The sequence below is a fragment of the Corapipo altera genome, unplaced genomic scaffold (genome assembly GCF_003945725.1).
Source record: "Corapipo altera isolate COAL_440 unplaced genomic scaffold, ASM394572v1 61411, whole genome shotgun sequence".
Classification (NCBI taxonomy): domain Eukaryota; kingdom Metazoa; phylum Chordata; class Aves; order Passeriformes; family Pipridae; genus Corapipo; species Corapipo altera.
Genome location: NW_020884875.1, coordinates 24,937,681 through 24,959,940, shown reverse-complemented (window position 1 = coordinate 24,959,940; position 22,260 = coordinate 24,937,681). Strand labels below are relative to the sequence as shown.

The following is a 22,260-nucleotide window of genomic DNA, read 5'->3' as shown; positions in this document are numbered from 1 at the left end:
AATCTGAACTGTTTGTGTTAGTTTCTGTCATTGCAGATTTGAATTAAATTTGTAAATAGATTTTATTACTAAAAAATGATTTTACCTACTTGGCCTTGTCAGTTATTAATTGTGAAGACTTCATGAGGATGTAATTTGTTGCTAATGACTATGTCCAAGAAAAAAAGATTTTTTAGTTTTATATTCCTGTTAGCAATGTTAGAACTCAAATGCTACAATTCATTTAGAACTATTTCAAAACTTTAGTAGATAATTTCCACTGTATCTTTGGAAATCTTAAGGATTTATATGAACTGAAGTGTTAATCCCAGAATTTTGTCAGCTGTTGAAAACCTTTGAAATTTTGTCAGTAAAAATAGCGTTTGGAAAACAAGTCAACACATGACATTCTGAGAGTGTTTAGTTTTTAAATCCAGTAGTAACTTTACAAAATAACTTTGCAATCCAGTGCTCTCTCTTTACTTAGATGGATTGTATTTTACTTGTTGCTCTGTTTCCTTTAAAACAGAATTAGGCAAAGCTTGGAAAACAAGCTATAATAATCTTAATCAAGCAGTTAAATGTATATAAATGACTCCTGTAATTGAAGTGGAAGCTGTTGTTTGCAATTAGAATATAATTGTACATGTGGGGGTTTTTTTAAAGTATTTTAGGAGAAGTGAATGTAAACAAGCAGATGTTTAGGCAGGTTATCTTGAGCAATTTCAGGGCAGAATACCTTGTGTCCCAGCAAAACAAAACCAGTTCTTTGGAGGCGAGTTGCTAAAGCAGTTGGAAAGGATGTGGCAATTGGCTGATTCCTAAAGATGTTTCTGAAAGTCAGCAGTAGAATTTCCCCACATCTGCAAAGGAGAAGTGTTTTCCAGAAAATAAAGCTGTTTCTGTTTCCAGGATCCTCAAAACCAAAAGTGACACATTTTTACAGCACTCATCAGGAAAGTGTTCACTACCTACACAATTTCAGGACCAGTGTGTGAAAATTTCAGCTATGGTGCTACATTTATTACCAGCAGGAGATGTGAAAGTGCCTAACTTATAATTCATTGTAAATGTAGCATGCCATGCACACAAAAGTAAATATTAATTATGGTTTTTTGTAGTGGGTGATTGCAATCTGCTGTTCAGTTTTTCTGAACATGCCATTTTTTTAGCCATGCCAGTGTTTGAAGAGTGTAACAACCTATGCAGTCAGCAACAAGTAAAGTTGTGATGTTTAACAGTTGTAATGCTTAAAATGATCTCCCATCTTAAGAAAGACAGTAGCTGAAAGTCTTGAGAATCTGTCTGGAGAGTTAGTGGTATGAAACTTTTAAAAAAGAGAGGCTATAATTTTTGTTTAACAAATCTGCATATTCTGTTTTATAACTACAAATGAAACAACGAGATCTAGTGAGAAATATAAGGGGAGAATGAGTAACTAAAATCTGAAGGTGAAATTTCTGTTCCTCTCTCTCACCTCTTTCATCACTGCAATTGAGGAGACTATAATGTTATCTCCTGTAGAACTTAGATCTTGTGTAGTGAAGAGAGAGTGCAAGATGCTCCCCCCATCCCTTCCAATGACAGATATTTTTCATATTAGCTAGTTTTTCTTCACATGCCAGGAGCCCAGAGAATAGAAGATGATTAGAAATTACTGTGATGTTACTAATTATAAGTAGTCAAATAATATGAGAGATCAGAATACATTTAAATTTCAGTTTATTTTTGAAAATCCAACTTAATACCTGTAATTTTCATCAAGCCTGAAGTCTGTGAAATACCATTATATCTGAAATGGTACTGTATGCCTGGTAAATTGCCTTATATACTAGACACAGTCAAAACACTGGAGATACTTTGGTAATTAGGACTTCGTGAGAGTGAACAAATGCTCCATCATACTACAATTATGATAGATAACCTAGAAATATAAGATTTTTTGAGCAGTTCCTGAGACATGGCATAGATTTCCCATCTTAATGGAAGAGTTTGCCTGCAAAGCTACTGTTTGCTTATTCCATATCTTACTTCTTGTGGATGTTTTGCTGCTTAACAAATTTGGTCGTAGAATCATTATAAGATGTCGAAAAGCCATGAGGGTTGTGTAATATTTAGAGTGTAGCATGTATGTTCTGTTTTCATTTGAGGGTTTGTGTAGTGTTTTAAGCATTTGAGCAGCCCAGTGAGGGCATTCCTAAGGTGTTAATTTAGAAAGACTCTGTGTAAATTAATCAGAATTCTGATGGATTTCAGTTCATCCAACTGAGATTTCACCCTTTCATTGTTAAGAACAAAGAAGCTATTATGCACCCTTATTTCTCTCTTTGTGCCTGCATAGTTGCATATATCTTCATGTTGCAAGTGGAGCCACGATGAGGAAGATGCTGCTCTAAGAGCAAGGATTGGCTGCCTTATATATAAATAGCACATTCTGACTGTCAGCTGCAGCTGCAGTGTTTAAGTGTTAAAATATACATCCTTAGTTTATACATTTCAATTCAACCTACCAGAAAGCATTGGGATTATCCAAAGTTGCTGTGGTATTGTCTTTCCGTAGCTGAAATTTTGGAATATGGTGATTGTCCTGCCCTATTCTGCACTGATGCAGCCTCACCTTGAATATAGTGTGCAGTTTTGAGTGTCAGAATAAAAGCAAGATCAAAGCTATTGGAGAGCCTCCTAAGGAGCGCAGTGAAGATGGTGAAGGGCCTTGAGGGGAAGCCGTATGAGGAGCAGCTGAGGTCAATTGGTGTGTTCAGCCTGGAGGAGACTGAGGGGAGACCTCATTGCAGTTACAACTTCCTTGTGAGAGGCAGAGGAGGGGCAGGCACTGATCTCTTCTCTGTGGTGACCAGTGAAAGGACTTGAGGTAATGTCCTAAAGTTGTGTTGGATATTAGAAAAAGATTGGGCTGGGTACTGGACCAGTCTTCTCAGGGAAGTGGTCACAGCACCAAGCCTGCCAGAGTTCAAGAAGCATTTGGACAGCTTTTAGGCACATGGTGTGATTCTTGGGGCTGTCCTGTGCAGAGGTAGGAGTTGAATTCATGATCTTTTTGGGTCCCTTCTGACTCAGGATATTCTGTAATTCTATGATTCCATGTCTTAGTATGTTTTACCAAACTGTAAAACATTGTAAATTAGAGATATTTAGTGAAAATTGTGGTATGATTTTTAGGCAGGAACATATAAGGCTTGTGTTTATGAGCACTTACAGTCACATCAGCATTTTAGTATAATAATATAAAGACAAGACAAGCATTTTGGATCAGAAACTGTTTCAGATCTCTGTTCTTAGATTTTCCTTAAATTATTGGATGTTTGCACATGTAATTTTTGGAAATGAACTTATTAAATGTGCTGTCTGGGTAGATCCCAGCTGTTTAAAAATAACTACCATAGAAAATTTGAGCTTGCTTCATGCATGAGATTGAAAATTTAGCTTTCGTTCATATTTTTCATATCATATAGTATGATCCATTGCTTAAGGAAAGTGATACTATTATATTTATTTTACTATCTTTTCCATTCCAACTGTGTCAGTAAGGTTTTCTTTTTCCTACTTTATCTTGTGACTTGATCTCAAACAAAGCCAGGTAGCAAATGGTTTTTAGCAATAAAAATAAATAACAGTATAAGGAAACAGGGAATTAGTTCTTCGCTGTACTTTGCTTTTATTGTCCATCAATCCATTAGAATTAATTCAGTCTTTTGGGGGCTTCACAAAAAAGCCACCATTGGCAGACATTTGGCAGCAGACAGATGATTTTTTTCTTAGTTTCTGCTGTTGAATCTGTTTTTTTCTTCATCTGACTGTCAGCTATGTCTGAAGTCCTGGTATGGAGTTTTTTCTGAGAGAAATTTTAGATTTGATAGCAGTTTCTGATTCATAATTCAGTTCAGTCACAGGACAACAGTAGCCTGTAGCAGTATTATATTTCTGGGGTGGTTGTCCCCTCAAGTTCCTAGGTGGTACCTGCTCTTCAAAGCAGAGGGAGATATAAAATAACTAACAAAGGAAATGAAAAGAAGGTATGTGTCTTTTCTTGTAGCATGTTTATGTATCCGTGGTTTGTGGGGGCTTCCTTGACACTGCACATTTATCACAAATCAGGCAATTAAAAAGCATGTGCTTGTTGGTTGTTTTACCCTTCCATTTTTAATGGGGTCATGAATTGTCTTCTGACTTCGTTTGGGATGCTCTCTGGGCGTTTTTGCTCCATACAAAGTCAACAGAAGAGAGAAGCTTTTTGATTGATGAAGCTTTCCCTCAGAGATTTGGCTAGTGTTTCGTTCTGAAGATTTACGCTGTTTTATAGGAAAAAAAAGATGACTGACCCATTACTGGAAAGATGAAAGAGCTATTTGGCATTAAATGTTTTTATTTCCTCAGCTTATTCAGCTAACTTTTGTTGTTATCATAGTTAACCACTGTGGTAGGTCAGGAAAATATTAGAGTAACTTAGTAAAACCCAGCTTAATTTAAATGCACACAAATAGCTGAAGAACGCAAATGCTTCATGGTAGTGAAATGGCAACCCACTGATGGAAAGGAGGTCTTGTGCAAATCTAATCACCATTAATGTAGTCTTGCAGTGCCAAAGAACAGAGAAAGTGTGAACGTTTTTCTTAATAACAGTGCTTACTTACTAGAACTTTTTTCAGCAAGTGTGTTGTGCTCTTGAAGTAGGTTGTGTAGGATCAGATATCTCCAAGTACCCTTGGCTATCCCGTCTCATTTTCCTATTACTGCAAAAATAAATTCAACAAATCCTTTTCCTAAAGTCTTAAATCAGTTCCTTCCTCACCCTCATAATATCAGGATACGAAAGTGATATGGTTTGAAGCTGGCTCCCTGCCAAGTCTCCAAACCTCACCACAAGAAGTCCTGTCCTCCCCCCAAACCTCAGGGAGAAGAGGGAGAAAAAACAACCAAGAAAACCCGAAACGAGAGAGAGACAGCTAAAGTGATATATATATAAATATATTTACACTTATATTACAATTATATACAATTAAAATATATACAGTTTCACAAGGGAAAGGGAAGGGGGAAGGGAAAGGGAACAAAACCAAAATAAAATATATATATATCCCAATCAGTAGCCCGAGATCTAGTAACTAAAGAGTTAGCAAAGAAGTATCCCACCACTCTCCTTGGGACAACCTAGAGTCACTCCGGGACGATCGCCGGCAACCTCTACCTCCCAAGGTCGGCAAGGCCTTACCGGGCCTCGCTCCCCAACATGACAGACTCAACAGCAGGGAACATGCATCTCCAAGCCGCCGGAAGGAAAGAGAGCGAAGGCCTCTCCTCCTTTCTTCTTATAGTCGGGCCTACGTAAAAACCGTAGGGAATACTGGGTAAATCTGGACCCTTCCTTGGTTACAAACTGGTCACCAAGGAAGGCCTAGCCCAAACCACCACAGAAAGTCATGTGGCTTCATTGGGTATTCTTGTGTGACTAGTGTAGATTTTACAAATGCACAGCAATCCATGCTTTCCGTATATTGTGTGTTTAGGCAGAATGAATATCATATCTGCTTGAAATGTATAATTCTGCTGTGTTTTGATTAAAGGAAGTAGTAAAACTGTATAATTCTTCTTCATAATTACCCTCTTTCCCATTCTGAAGGCATATTGTTCTAAAACAATTCTCTTGAAATTAAATAGTACATTTATAGTACATTTAAATAGCACATTATAACAAAAACAGAAAAAACCCTTCCTTGAAACAGAGAAGAAACACAACTGGGGAAAAAAAATTAATAAATACTAGTAGCAAGATAACAAGACAGTGTCTTTACTTTTATTGGGGAAGCTTCCTGGGTCTTACAACAAAAGACATTCTTATTTTTCCTTCAGACTTTTTTAAGGTAAGGGTTTAATTTGTGCATTTGGGAATTGGACCTAAATTAACTGGGTGTGGAAAGCTATGCTAAATCTGTGAAACCTGTTACTTGAAGGAAAATTCCCTTCAGGAAATCACAGAGGCACTTCTCTAAATTGAAGTGATAGTTTAGATTCTGGGATGTGTGAAGAAGTGTGAGTGGGTGTTTGTGTATGGGCATCAGAGTGGCATGGTATGATACAACATTTAACATGCCTGTGGCTTGTTGTAGACACATCAGGTTTTGTACTCTGTCAGTAACCTCATAAGAAATAATTATAAAAGAGTTGTTACAATTTGGAGGTAAAAATTACTTTCTCTTACAGGGCTAAATCTTAGTCTCAAATGTAGTAATAACTTAGCAGTAATTGCTGTTAATTGACCACTAATATGATTACACTTTCTCTGTTGGAAATGTTGACAGTGTTGTGGGAGTTTTATGTAACTGCACTTAGTGGTACTTGTGTAGTGTTTTGAGATCTTTAGGTTAAAATACAGTGCTATATAATAAAAAACTAAGTCAGTACTTGCAATTTAGATATATGAATTCAGGAAGATTTTTGTCTTGTAAAATTTTGAGTTGTCAGTTCTTCTACCAGAGTTTTCTTGTAAATTGCTCTGCCTAGAATTACTATGAACAAAACTAGAATAAATATCCAAAACCTAATCTTCTTCATAAAGGAAGAAACAACAAAGACTTTAAAAGTAGAAGTTACCTAAGATCACTGTAAGTGATTGGGAAGTTTATTTCATCTGCCTCTTTGTCCTTTTGAAAGAGAAGGAATAGCTAATAGATGCTTCATTTCTCTTTTCCCCCATGTTTTTCCTACTTTCTCCTTTGTTTGGAAAATGTGGCTTTTTCTGTAGAGTTTGATTGCCAGAAGTGTTTGCTGAAGAAGTTGTTTCAGGTGATGAAAGCATTACAGTAGGTATGGGGTTTTGAGAGGAAAGGGGTGAATAGTGGTAAAAGCTCTTGCCTCATGCTCTGCTTTGCCACGGGAGAACAAGTATGTGTTAGCTTTGGGCTCTTTAGATCTGTTTATTTCTAAACAGTATCTAGACTGCGCTACTGTAATCACACCATCCCATAGCTTTCCTTTCCTTAAATAACCAACACATGTGTTCCATCTCATAGTAGGGCATCTCTTGTTTGATGAAAGGAAACCATATTTTTACATACTTAGTTTTCTAACTTAGCTACCTTTCTAACCTAACAGTTATTCACTATGAGTGAATTAGGTATCAGAGAGGAAGATAACTTTTTACTCTTCGACCTGCCATCAAAAAAAACCTTTTAATTGTTATTAAAACCCTTTGTTTGTAAAAAGTGGATTGGAAACTTTAGGATAGCATGGTAGGATAAATGAAACTTAAGTACATTTATGGAGATCTAAATTGTGTATTTAAATTGTACACCCACCTCCCATGCCTTCCTTTGGGTGAGATGATTGGCTGCAGTCATCTGTCAGTCTCCATGTAAGTCAGTAATTACTGGAATTTTCCTCAAAAGCAACAGCAGTATTTTTCCACTTGGGCTGTGATTCAGGCAAAAGGTAAATAATGTTCCAGGTTTGTTAGGCAACACTAAGTAAGTTCCTGGGAATGGACAGTGTTTCTGATAAGCTCAGTAAGAGCATTCCTGAGACAGAGGTGTGGAGTTGAGGTTTGGGGGGTGGTTAGTGCACCACCACCACAGTGTTACATCTGCTTCAAATATCTGCAGTCTTTAAAGCAGCATAGCTTGCTGTGCAGGCCTGTAAGGCAAAGTATCTGTATGGACCGCACTTAGAGATTACAAGTTAGCAAGGTCAAATCTGTGAATTTTTGAATCTCATATTTTTGAAATGGCATAAATAATAATTTCTGCTTTCAAGCTACATTATCAATATTCCCCACCCTCACCCTCCACAAAAGAGACAAATGTATGGTCATGATGGTGTCTTTGTGATGACTTCCATTCAGTTCCTGGACTACTTGGACCTGGTCACATGCCATTGCTCTCAATTTTGCAGTATAGTGTAAACTGTACTATCCAGGCTTAACAGATATCACTATGCTTGATCCTCTCCTTACTGACAGCCAAGCACAGCAGTCACAGGCCTTTTCTGGCTGGGTTGGGAAATTTTTCTACAAAACGGAAGATGTTTCCTCTCATGTCAGAGAGTTCTTTAAATGGGCATCTTAAATTCGGCTAGTCAAGAGATCATTTCTGTGATGCAACCTTGCCTGCTGGGTCTCAAGCATATTGTCTTCTCCTGTGGATTTAAGATCCCAGAAGAGTTTCTTTTGAAATAGACTGCATTTCTACCTGATCTCCCTCATTCTGGTGGGTTGGAGTGCTATTTTGGGAAAATTACATAGGTTGTATCAAAAGGAATATAAAAATATGCACCTTTTTTGTTGGTTGATACATTGATTGTATCCACTGTTGTAAGTCTCCAAATGGTTGATTCGTATAAAGAGGGCAATACAAGATCAGATCCTTTGGCTGACCCAGTTAGACCCTAAGAAACATTAGACCTTTCAAAAAATTATGAAGGTAATAAGAAAAAGACTGAGATGATTGGGCCTAGAGATAAAAAAATACACTTTCATAAGTGTACAAAGGATGATGGGCAAAAGAGTATTTTCAGAAAGACCAGCATAAAACTGTAACACTGTTGAAGCTCAGAATCAGTTTTTAACACTATTTTAACAGCAGTTTTCTGAAGGGAATGAGGAAGGAGACATGATAGCTATTTTGGTGTCTCCTCAGGGTCAGATTTCATGATTTCAGAATTAAATACCATTCCCAAAAATTCCAGTTTTCTTATTCTGGAATATTTTTTTTAATACTTGCAGAAATGAATGAAAAAGATCCTAGATTAAGGAGATATGGTTTGCTAAAAAGAATTGACTAAGTGTTTGTAAGATTTCTGGCAAATAATGTGGAAATTGTTACAAGTGGTCTTATATTCCCAGAAGGCCATGGAAAATGTCGACTGCTGCTGTCAAAAGTGTATTGGACTGAAAAGTCACCTACACCATCTGAATTTTGCTTGTGGAATGTTAGAGCTGAACTAACATTCATTAGAGCTTAATGACCACTTTGAATTTGATGGTACTTACGGAATCCTTCAGTTTTGTCTGTCATTTTGATTTTTTTCTTTGTTTCAATATTTTGGTAACAATTATTGGTGTCCCAAAAGAAAGAAGTCTAAGAAGATACAATTTGCTTGGGAGCAACTTCAACTCTCTGTGATGGTTATCTCCCTTTTTCATCTTCACAACCGTCTTCATGGTACTTCGTTTTTCAAATTGCACGTACATATTAGTGATATGACCAGTGTGAAGAATTATTCCTATTAATCTTGTTCACTGTATATGAGCTTTCTGCAAACATAGAAAATGAAGTAAATTTTACTGTCTTGTTTGTTTTGAATTAGGTTCATGCACTATTAGTTCGAGAAGTCGATGTAGAGAAGGTGTCAAGTTTTGAGAACCCATATGTAGATGCAATAAGAAGTTTATGGAATGACCCTGGAATTCAGGAATGTTATGATAGACGACGGGAATATCAGTTATCAGATTCAACTAAATAGTAAGTACATGGTGGCTACAAACAACTATTTATAATTTTATGTTTCTAACAAAGTAATTTTTACTTTTTAGCTTCTTATACTGTGTACTGCCTGTGTACATATTTGTATGTACATATTTGTATGCAGCACAAACATACCTGAATTATACACTTACTAGATTGAATTAAGAAGTGGAGTACCTCTAAGTTTAGGATTATATCTGCACTTGTTTCACAGAGTAAGAGTCTGTGATGGTTTGAAGTCTTAAACTAAGATTCTAACTAGGGATAGTTAATGTTTTTGGGGGGTTTTGTTAAACCTCTTCAAGCTCTTACTCTCCTCGGACATACAATGACAAATGCAAGGTGGACACAAATACTTTCATGTAGTATGATAGTGGTGAATACTGTGCAGTCAAAGGCATGCTCCATAAAATTAATAAAATCGTAATGCCCCAGAACTCCTCTTTTCCCGGGTTTCCCCTTTCCCTCCCAGATTGCATTTGCACTCCTGATGGTAAGGTAAACAGTACTATGCAAGTACTTGGGAGCTCGTATTATATTGAACTACCTTTCTATTGTGGAAAGAAAGTCTAAAGTTTAAAGAGCATGGCTGCAAGAAAGCACTTGAGGTTAAGCTGTGTTTGTTCTAGATCAACAATAATAAAAGTGCATATGAGTTCTTGTATTAGCTATGAAAAAAAATTGTTCTGATGATGTAATTCCAGTCGCCATTTGGCATGTGTACAGGAATGGAAGCCTCTTATTGAGGAAAGTGCAGAGGAATACAAAGGCACCAGGAGCCTCCCATTAAGCTAATTGAAGCAGGGCTACCAACATGACAAGACTGGGATGACATTTGTCTGCACAGTAGTTTGATGATCCTTATCTAGCACAGCACTTTTTAAGTGAGTTAGTCAAACTTACTAGGATCCTGCCGATACAGTTTAGGCAGCTGAAAACCTATGGATGCATGACATAGATCTTCTCAGATTTGCTGCAATGTTACCACCACACCGTATTTTTCTTCTTGACCAGTTCATAGGGTTTCTGTTGTCCTGTGCAGTTCTCTGTCATGGTTACCTTCCCAATCCAAGATTTGTGTATGTGTATTTTGGTGTAGAGGGGTGCAAAGCACTCTTATGTGGCATCTCCCTTGTATTATTTGGATTCTCACTGTCCCTAAAGATACCTGTAATGGTTTTAAGTATTAGGCCTTGCAGGAAGAACAAAAGGAAGTATTCCATCCTATTCCTTCATGTAATCTAAACATATAAATAGACAGAGAGAGAAGCCTCTTCCTCTCTTCCCCTCTGGTAAGGTTTGGAGACAGCAGATCCCCGCAGCTGGTCCTGCTTCTGTGGGGGAGCTGGGGCCTGGCTCGGCCTACAGGGCCTGTTGTTTTCTGCTGATCCGGAGTCCGATAGCATGGTGGCGGCGTTTGGCACAGTTGTCCTATCTCAAGGAAAATATTGCAGTTTTATTTGACTAGTTCTTTACTGAGTGTGTATACCCGGGTTTGGTTTGGGTTTTTTTGTTTTATCCCTTTTCCCTTCCCTTTTCTGTTTTTGGGTGTTGGGTTTTGGGGTTTTTTTAAAGTGTATATAGTTTTTGTAATTGTACATAAATGTAATATAAGTGTAAATATATTTATAGATATTACTCTAGCTCTCTCTGTCTTTTTTTAGTTCTCTTGGGTTTTTTTTTCTTTTCCCTTGGTTTTGGGGGGAGGGGGAGCTCTTGTGGTAAGGTTAGGAGACTTGGCAGAGAACCGGCTCAAAACCACCACAATACCATGCTGTGTTTTGGTTTTATGTGGTAAGAAAACACGTAGAATGTTACATAAAGTGAAGAATTTCAGGATGCATAACTGGGGGAAAAAAATTTTAGGGAAAAGTTGCTGATAATATATTTTCACATTGTTTCTGTACTGAAACAAGCAGCAAGTTAAGTAGAAGCTGAAGCAGAGCTTGTCTTATATTTTGAATTTCTTGTGTTTGTAGGTCCTAACTTTGTTTCCACAACTGGTGATACTTGTTTTAAAGTTGAAGTGAATGTATGTATTTTGTGTGCTTACCTTAGAGGTTAAAAATAGAATTACTTACTCTCCAAAGTAGGAAATAATGATCTGATGCTAACTCAGATCAGATTGTGCTGAATACCATAGTTTTGACCTACTTCTAATTAAATTGTTACCATAGTGGATCTTTTAAGTAGCATAAAAATAGTAGGGAATAATTATTAAGTACCTATAAAAGCAAATTCCTAGTACCTTGTTTTGCAAAAGATACATGTACTAGTTGATTGGTTATTTTTCAAGCTCAGTATGTTTAGCAATTTACCATGAGTTTTTGCAAGTTTGGTGAATTTATTATAGTTCATACTATGGATTTCTGCAAAATCTTTTAGTATTGTGAATCAATGCGTATGAGTCTTTAGAAAAGCCTCTTGTGTATTTATGCTTGCAAGTAGAGTTTTTTCAGGTATGTAAGTCCATTAAAAACAATTAGCAGAAACAAACATTGTTTCAAAAATACACTGTGTGTGTTTACCAGTAGAACACCCAAACAAATTTGCTAGGATTAAATCCCTGTCACAAAGCAAAGAAACAAATTGCTTAGAAGTTACTCCTGGGATTCACAAAAGCAGTAAGGCAGAAATAAGCCCATTTCCTTCTGATTTGATGTATAAACCAAAACGGTTTGTTGTCCACCAGATCTCTTGTAAGCATATGTGTCTGTATGTCTAGTAAGCATATGTGTCACTGTCAGATGTGTTCTTCCTTCATCCCATGCACAAGCCTCTCATCTTCTCAGTAGTTTTCCCCTGTGTTTTTATAGTAGTAGTAATAGTAGTAGTAGTATTTTTGATATGCTGGCTATATTGCTTTTTTCTCCCATCAGTGTTCAACAAGGTTAAGTGCTGGTTCCTGCTCTTGTGTTACAACCTCAGGCAGCACTACAGGCTGGGGGCAAAGTGGCTGGAAAGCTGACTGGTGGAAAAGGATCTGGGCGTGCTGGTAGAGAGCAGCTGAACATGAGCCAGCAGTGTGCCCAGGTGGCCAAGAAGGGCGATGGCATTGTATCAGCAAATGTGGAGCCAGCTGGACTAGGGAAGGGATTGTCCATCTGTACTCGGCACTGGTGAGGCCACACCTCAAATCCTGTCCTCAGTTTTGGGTCCTCCAATACAGGACAGACAGTAGGTGCTGGAGTGTGTCCAGAGAAGGACAGTGAAACTGGTGAAGGAATTAGAAAATAAGTCCTATGAGAAATGGCTGAGGGAGCTGGAGTTGTATACCCTGGAGTAAAGGAGACTCGAGGGAGACTTTATTGTTCTCTACAGCTACCTGAAAGGAGGTTGCAGCAAGATGGTAGTCAGCCTGTTCTCACAGACAACGAGCAACAGAACAAGAGGACGTAGTCTCAAGCTCCACCAGGGGATGCTCAGTTTGGACATCAAGAAGAATTTCTTCAGCAGAAAGGTTGTTAAGCATTGAAACAGACTGCCCAGGGAGGTGATGGAGTCACCATCCCTGGAGGTGATCAAGAAACGACTGGACGTGGCCCTTAAGGCTATATCTAGCTTACAATATTGCGATCAATCGAGGGTTGGACTCAGTGATCTTTGAGGTCTTTTCCAACCTAAATGATTCTGTTATTACACATTGCCTTCCTCTGTGTGTTCTGTTATTTCATTGTTTCCAAGTTCTATTCTGGGTTTATAATATGTCCTGTATATCATAGTACTTTCACTTCCTGCCATCTGTGGCCATGCTTTGTCATTGTTAGCTACACCTGTGATCTTTTTATACCTCCTGGTAGTACCATGGAAGAATACATCTGATGTGTAGTTTACCACAAGAGGTGGTGATAGTGTCTAAGAAAGAAAATTTCCTGCATCGTGGGAGTTGATTTGAACTTCTTATAGGCTCAAAAAATACATTCCATTCTCTTCCCTGGCCATTGGATGCTCCACACCTTGGACAATCCTGTTGTCTTAAAATCAACTTTTAGACTTCTTTTTGGTAAAGAAGGACTTCAGGTATATGGAGGTTATTTGCTTCCCATGTACATTACAGGATGACTTAACCACTTAAGTGCCACTAAACCCCTTCCCTTTAAGATGTTGTTCACAGTATGAGACTGATGTAAAATAATAACACACTGTGGGTTGCCTTAAGCAGTAGCAGTGTGAGATGAGAACATTCAGTATGTGCTGAACAGGGTGTCAAGACCTTAACTCAAATGTGAAGAGGTTACTAATCAAGATTGTATCATGGCTTTCCAAAGCCTAGAGAAAGGAGAGACAAGAGTCTTCTGTGTTGACATTAAAAGAGACAGAATTGCGGTTGCAATTGGAATTTGTAAAGATTTGTCACCATTTTTCCCCGAGGTGACACTAAGGGCTTACCCTTCATGAACAAAATGTAGGAAATATTTAGAACTTGAAAGTGTCCCAGAGCCTTGCTTGGCTCAGATTTCAACTTCATTTTTCTCTGGTCCCATGAAATGGAAGTATATGGCTATTGTGAATCTCGAATCAAGGACTTTCTAGTTGCTACATAAGCACTGAGAATATCTGTTTAGCCTCCCTTCCATGACTACGTTTTCTAACATTTCAGATAATTGAATGTAATTTTCCCACAAGTTCCTACCCCACTGTGTTAGCTGTTTCAGTAAGTATCTCATAGGCCACTCTGTGATGCACTGCTTTATTACTCATACATGCCATGGCATTCTCGTGGGCTTTTGTTTTTGCATTTGCTATCACCTTTAACAACTCAGTTCCTGCAGTTACACAGCTGTGTGTATACCTTTGAGTTGAGTTAGTTGGACAGTTAGTACAGAAATGCAGATTCCAGTATTTCATCATGTAATAACAGCTCAAGGGTGTGAATTCTGAGGACATCTTCAGGATATCACTGACTGTTAACAGGGAAAAAGAGATGAAACCTAATGATGTCTGCTCCGTAAAGCAGTTTCACCTTATGTGAAACCATTGCAGTTGCAGGGCTTTGGTCATCTAGTAATTTTTCTATGGCAGTATTCCATTTGAGTTTTAAGTATTTTCGTAAGTTCAGCTGAACATTCATATCTGTCTGCTGAAAGTAACATTTTGCTTCTGCGTTCCACTTCTGACACAGGTGTATTTCAGTGCAGTTACTGCATGTAGCATTTAGGGTACACAAGAGGAAAGATCAGTGTATGAATCTAAGTTCTTAGTAAGGCAGTTTACTCCATTTGCTGGTATTACCTTTAGCAGTCATTCTTTTTTTTATTTCTTAAAGCTGTAGGGAATTTTTAAGAGTATAATGTGTCTGTATGAGCCTTTCGGAAGGACTAATACTGTCCTAAATTGGGACCTCCTATGCAACTGACACTGATAGAGCAGATTTTGAACAACTGTCTATGGGGTATCTGTGTAGCATTCACTAGTTTTTGATGAGAAAACCTTATACTCATAATTTATAAGATGCATAAGCACATCATTATTTAATAAACATTTTAATACTGTTCATTAATTCTTTCTTACCTTCATCTGTAAAATTGTACCTGAAGGTCCTAAAGCTATACTTGGTGGCAATGTCTGTTGCAGAGTGGTAGATCCTGCTTTATGTATTTACAGTTTACAGCCTTACTTATGTAAAGTAAGATAGAAACAACCAATAAAAATGAAAGTCTGAAATTCAAAGATCAAGTACTAGCAGCAGAACCATGCTTATCCTGTCTTATGCCTTAGATATAGTCCTTAAACATAAAAGGAAGGTCTGAAGAAAGATGGGACATGAAATCTACTGCATACCAAAGCGCTGCTGCCTATAGAAAAACTGCAGATTATGCAGCAGAACTCAGGAAATTCAGAAAGGGAAGTGAGGTTATATAAAGCTGTATAGGGTATGCATTTCTTTCAGGATCCTTTTCTCATGCAGTACCAAACATGTTTTTAATGGCTATATAATTTTTACACCACATTTCCTAAAAAGAAAAGTTTGCACAGGCACTTTTTTAATTGGTGGCTTGCCTTTTTTAGCCTTCGCTGAGGTTGGCTTTTAGCCATGCAGGAAGTTGAGTAAGGCAGCTAAATAGGATCTGGGTAGAATAAGGATAAAGAGAACCCTGTGCAGAAGTCTTCCTACCTCACTGCAAAGATCTTAGGTTTACTGTGTTTACTTTATGGTTCTGGAAACTGGTAATGTGCCTCCATTTTTCACCAGTGGTGTAGAGACTCATGTAACAGTTCATTTGGATACATGTCTGGAAAAAAGACAAGTGCCAGAAATATTCAAACACACAAAATATCTTTTATTACAGTTAGAATAATAATAATAATAAACTTAGCAAAGAGAATCAAAAAACTAAAAAAAGGATACAAAATAACTACCTTATTGGGTGGCATTAAAACAAATACTACGAACAGCATTTAATACAGTATTAACTAGTGAAAAGGGGGTTAAAGGGATGCCAAAAAAGGATCTTAACACAATGTTATGGATAACTATTAACACGATATTGCTTAGTAAAAAGGAAACTAAAGGGAAATACTGTGAACAACCTATTTATGTCAATAATAAAAGGGGAATTAAAGGGACACTAAAAGGATATTAAAAAAAAAATTTGCTTTCTTGGTTGCTTCCTATCAACAAACTCTGCTTACCCACACAGACAGGCCAGGGCTGTCAGGATCTGCAGCAGCTGGTTGGTACCCATGCTTAGTGGGCATCCCCGTGGAGCAACACAGTCTCGGTGGTAGGATGAGTATTGCTCAGCTCAGCAGTACTGACACCCCATTTTTATCAGTTCCACATTACACTATGTAGGGCCAGTACACAGTATAAGGTGATGCCTGAATGGCAGCCAAACACTGCCTAATCATTACCTAATGGCAACAGTCTGTGCATGCCCTACTTGCGGGGCAAGGGGCGAGCGACCCCTGCCCACATAATCTTCCTCCCATCATCATCTTTCTCACCCCTATGTATGACCTCTACCATTGTGTTTCAAGGCTAGATGTATCTGTCTTGCAATGTGTAGCAAAACCAAGGAAGAACTCAGCTCTGATAATAGGGGATATCAGGCTGACTTGCTAAAAAGCACAATGGACCTTACAATTAGCTTGTGCCATTAAGTTACATTGTACCATACTCTAGCTGGTTTCACATCCTAATATGATTTCTTTCTCCTACCTCTATGCTCCATTGATCATCTAATTCAAAAGTACTCCCCTTACAACTCAGAAGCGCAAACCTCTACAAAAATTCTGAGAACGCAGCCGGTACTTGTTTACATTTAGGTTTGTACAGTGAAAATTGATTCCTTTTCTTGTGCTCCTGACTGGTAGCAAAGAGGACACTTTTGTCAGTTATTCTGGCAGCATTGTGAGGCAGGAAAATTCCTGCTGCAGCAACTGTAGCATTTTGTATATGTGCAGTTGAAAGACAAGCAAGTTGTATGCATTTTTAAAAATGCAGAAGAAGAAATGTTTTTCAAAGCTTGCTTTTCTGCACATGGTCAAAACTAGTGCTGTTTTTTTTAGGGGTAGTCTCATCAGCCAGTTCAGAGTTTTGCAGAACAAAAATTCCAACCCTCTACCCATGCCCCCACAAAACCACACCAAACCCCAGCAATAGTATGGAGTGCAGCCCCACCTGATTCCAGAACAACCAGGCTCCAAAGGACCAAGATGTATCAAATATTATTGAATATCTTGCCTAATTATGCTTTATAATGGGCTTTGGTTAGGTTTTTATTTTCACTTGCACTGCTGCAGCATGTGTATGAAACAACACATTTTGTAGAGGGTAATAACCATGAACTATTCTAATTTTGCAGAAAATACTTCTTTTTTTCTTCCTTTTTTTTTTTTAATTAAACCTCAGAGCTTTAGGGTTGAAAATATGTAAATGTTTATGGTTACTATCATACCAAAATCTGTCTTACTTGTGGTTGAATGCAGTGAAAGAATTTGCATATGAAATGTTGCTGGTAAGGCTTGCTTTTAAAGCTCTGGTTACAGTGAAATCACCCATCAAACTTTAGGTCAAACAACAGAATTTGTAGAATTTCTTGAGGTTTGTCCTTTCTCTCTTTCTCATACTCTCATTCTTCCCATGTAGTCTAAGAAGCAGTCATATTGTTGGCTGACTGGGTGATAACTAATAATCTTTACTGGTTTTATACTGACCTTATCAGTGACAATAATTACCTGTATCTCAACATGTTTGGTTTTATTTAGAGATTTCTAATGAAGTGTTTCTGGTGTGGTGCCAGGCAGATCCCTCCTCCTCAGCAGTGTGTTTCAGAGGTACTCTGCTCCCCAGAGACTTACCCTGTGCTCACAGGGTCTTTCAGGCAGACTTCTTCTAAGGACAGGTTTTGTTAGTATGCTAGTGAATATTAACTCAGCATCTTTCTACATCAGTTTTGCCTGCTGAGTTTAGGAAGACTTATTAGGTAGTAATGGTAAGTAGACTAGTCTCATTTTTAACCTCAGAAAGGGAAACAAGAGTTACAGACGGATGAAGGGTGTAACTTTTCTACTTTCGTCTTCCCATGCCTTACTGCCTGCACCTGATTATTTCAGCTGTACACTAAACATAGTTTAAAGTTACAGAAATTTATCTTATGGAATTATTCCTGAAAAAATGCTACTTTATAACCTGATTACTTGCAAAAATCTGAGTTCAAAGATGCTGGTAAGTAGTACCTCGTGGCTGGAGGAGAGTGTTTTGAAATGCCTGTCCCATGTTGAAGGCACTCCAAGACCTCAATCTCTGAAAGTAAATTCAAGTTTTGATGATCTGTCTTCATTAGGTGATGTAGCCCTAGGAAATTAATTAAGTCTGAATATTGAGCTACCTGTTCATGATGATGGGGGTCATATTTAACTTCTTAAAGAACTTTATTGGTTAAAACAACTCTAGTCTGTTTATTAAGGTTAGGAGTATCACTTCCTTGCTTGATTTCTGTATGGGAAAGACATGTAGAAACATGCAGAGCCAGTCAATCTACTCCCATGATCCTGCTCCTGCTATTTATTTTGAAATGTGGAGAAACAGTACCTTTGAAACCTGCTCTCTTTCAAGGGCATCATTAGCACCTCCATAGACTAGCAGCTTCCCTGAAACTGGCTGCAAGCTTGGATCTTGTCATATGTGATGCAAAGTGCATTAAAAATAATAAAAAATTAATCCTTTCTTAGTGCTGACTGGGAAACAAAAGGCTTCCTCTGCTTCTGGTCAGTGTGCAGATCACAAGCATGCTGCTAGACGCTGGCGGTTTCTCCTGACGTCAAAGGAGGGCCACAGCCAGCGGCTCATTATATACTCATCACCTTGGTAATGCACCTTCTGCCTGTCACTATAGCAACCTCCTGGAAAATTACCTCAGCAGCCACTAAAATTCATTTTTACAAAAACTAATTTCAGGTATAATTAACTTTTGAAACTTAGTCTGTATTATAAATTTACTCAGAACCACGTATTTTCCTATTTTCTTTCCTTTGTGTAGTGCTTAGCTGAGTAGGTACTGTTTGGGTGAGAGGCAATATAGCTACAGTGTGATTCATCAAAGGAAGATTTCTTAGTAGGTGGTAAAAATAAGGTCAGAGCACCATGTAGCTGAGAACTAAATGTCTTGCATAGTTGCTACTATCAGTTCAACTGAATTCCCCATGGTAGCGCTGGTGGTTACCGACTAGCCCTCAGGATGGTTGACAGCATATTTGCAATACACATATTGTTATTATGGCTTTAAATTTTGAATCTAATAAACTAAGATAATCTGGTTTTGGGCAATTGTTGGCAACTCTCTCTTTGTGGAAGTTTGTGGATATGTCAAGTCTTGTGGTTTGTTTGCAAGAGTGTGTAGCATTGTCTAGTATGTACTGAAGAGTTAGTTGCATGGCAAAGGCTGATTGCAGTATTTGTTCATTCATTTTGAGTTAGGCACTTACCCTAAAATAAGCTGCAAATATCTCTTGTGTGCTTAATTTTTTGTGTGTGTGCATAGGATTTGTTTGCCCAGGTGAGCAGTATAGTTGTCAGTACTTTAGGATCTGCATTAAGTAAGTGCTTTAAAGCCACAGTGAATCAGCTTATTAATAAGCAGATATACAGAAGAGTCAGTCAGAATCTTCATTTTCTTTAACTGCTCACCCATCTGCATTCAGAAACCTGACACATTTCACATAGCTTTGGCTTCATAAGTATTCTTCTGGTTCCTTGTAATGGAGGAAGTAACTCCACCTTGCTTTCCTGCTGGAGTTTATGGACATCCCACATTCCAGGCCATATCCATCAAATAAACTACATTAATTTGAACAATTTCAGTATTCCAAATAATTTTGAGATAAATGTGTTATCAAGCTGTTGTACAAGTGAAAGAGCTGGCAGCTGGGGATGGGCAGAGGTGCAGCTAGGATGGGGCTGGAGCCAACACAGTTGAGGGAAGAAAAGAGTTGGCATCAGCTAGCACTTTTGATATTTTAAGTTGCTGCTTGATAAAGTAATATAAAAATAAATAGTTTAATAAGTTGTAGGGTACTTAAAGGCTATGCATACAGTGCTGCATTCCCCTGGTGATCAGCGAATTTCTTTAAGCCCCAGCTTTCACGTGGGGGGAGAAGTTAGATATCCAGCTCTTCTGGCATGAGGAAGGTTTAAAAATATAAGTCTTTCTTGTGACAGCAACTTTTAAACCATGATAAGCCAAATAATAAATTTTCAGTGCTACAGGAACAGTTAGGATATGTGAAAAATGTGTGTGATGGTAATATGTCTTTAAATATTAATAGTATTCCAGTCGTCTTTTCTTTTCATGTAGTCACCTGTAATCACTTACATATTCCCTCTCAGCATTTTGTAATAGTGAAGTCAGCCCAACAAACCAGTTGTTCAGAATAATCAGACTGTCACCCCACCCCTTTTAATGCAATGCAAAAATCTATTTTTGTGCTTTGTGAAGAGAAAATGTCTTGGGTTTTAGCTGTGTAGTAGTATGGATTTAGAAGTATAGCATTTTGCAGTTAATACAGAAGTTGTGATAATGTGTTGAACTTAGGTGTGTTGAGCTGCTCCCACTGATGTTTTAGGAAGATTGCACCTGGCTGAATAGAGAAATTAACTTCTGCAATATATCAAAAATCTTCATAACATAAAACAGTGGGTAAAACGGAAAGACCCTGATGTCAATCCCTATGATAGATATTCCTACCCAAAGATAATAGATTTTTTAGAATTAGTTACTTTATTTTAGAAATTACGTAACTTTTAAGAGGGACTTGACATTCTTAGTGATTTTAGAATGTCTTGAAGGGAGCTCTGTGTTGTTGCTGCAGGCAAAGCTTTCAGTCTGATTTTCAGAAACATGTTTAATCCCCTTGAAGTTTATAGCAGAACGTGAAGTTATATATCCTCATAGGGTGACAGGAAGTGTAATTGTCTGCAGAACTGTCAGTAGCAGAAAATGCCTACTCCTTTGCTTCAGAACAACAATGCAAAACTTCATTAAAAACTGAATTCCAGCACAAGTCATTTTTTAGCAGAAGTATCTGTGTTAAAATAAACTTTAACAAACAAACAAACAAACAAAAAAAAAACCCACAAAACAAAACTTAAAATAATTTTTTCTACTTAAAAAGAATTTCATTGACTATTTGGTGTATGTTCACAGCATTAAAATAGCAATAATAAAAGATTTAGAAGTAATATGTGAAGTAACTTAGAAATAATTTGCGTAATTCAGAAGTAATTTGGGATATTTTCATTTAAATAAATTGATACAATAATTATTAACAAATTTTATGTTGTTCATTAAGTTTTAAGTTAGAAGGAAAAGTAGTAGGGGCTAAATATCATTATTAGAAAACAAAAACATGCAGGATGATTTTCAAATTGCTTTTGTTGGGCTGTAGATTCTAATTGCCACAAAGATTTTATTTTTAAAGGAATTTAGTGCATGCTTCTAATTTTTTTTTTTCTATGAGATATTCTTACTCGTTTTGACACTGCTTCCTTGATTCTGGATTTGAATGTATAATTCAGGACAGTTCTTAAAGAGCCCAACATCCTTTGATTTGTTAAGTGAAGAAATTCAGGGAAAAAAAATAGGATTCCATAAGGATGCATAAGGACTCCTCTGTGGACTGTATAGACTGTGTAAGGTGCTTTGACTGAAATGAATGAAAAGGTTGTCACCTGGGTTTATTTGTTGAGTGAGCAGAACTTAGAGCATAATTGAATGGGGACGAGGAAAAGGTAAGTATTTTTAAGGATAAAGTAATGCTTCTGAAGCTTAATGATGTCAGTGATTTGTGTTAGGACAAAACAAAACAAAACACCTCATTTGCTTGTTTAATGGTTTCTAGAAACACAGATGATATTTAACAATATAATAGTGTCCCTTTGCTTTATCACCTTTCTAAAATCACCCAGATGTGCGTTACCAGATACCTTTGTAACACGTCCACTGTGCAGAGGTGTAGTAACCAAGCTCAACTTGGAGACCACAGCTGAAGCTTGCCAAAGGAATGGAACGAGACAGTTGTGAAAACAGGCCACCACCTGCCAGTTTATTCAGTTAAAATTCTCCTGCTTTTCTGAATACCACTGTAGCAATGCTTCTTTATATCCTTCCAAAATTTAGTCACTAAACAAAACTAATTCTTTTGGGGATGGGAGGGAATAAGAAGCTAGTTCGGGGTCTCCATCACTTTCTTACTGTGGTGGTTGTGGATCTCATTAGCTTACACTTTTTTTTTTCTTTTCCACCAACAAACTGATGATGGGCTTGTTCATGCTGCTTTTTGTGTAAAAAAAGCTGAGGGCAGA

At 37.6% G+C, this 22,260-nt stretch overlaps 1 protein-coding gene across 2 annotated transcripts in view; it reads left to right on the top strand.

The window, feature by feature from the left end:
- Window positions 1-22,260, top strand: part of LOC113943109 (guanine nucleotide-binding protein G(q) subunit alpha-like) — a 129,808-nt gene that overhangs the window by 78,685 nt on the left and 28,863 nt on the right. For both annotated transcript variants that reach the window (XM_027634451.1, XM_027634450.1), the window contains exon 3: window positions 9,298-9,452. In XM_027634451.1, coding sequence (XP_027490252.1) covers window positions 9,298-9,452 — 155 coding nt within the window. The remainder of the gene's footprint in view (window positions 1-9,297; window positions 9,453-22,260) is intronic.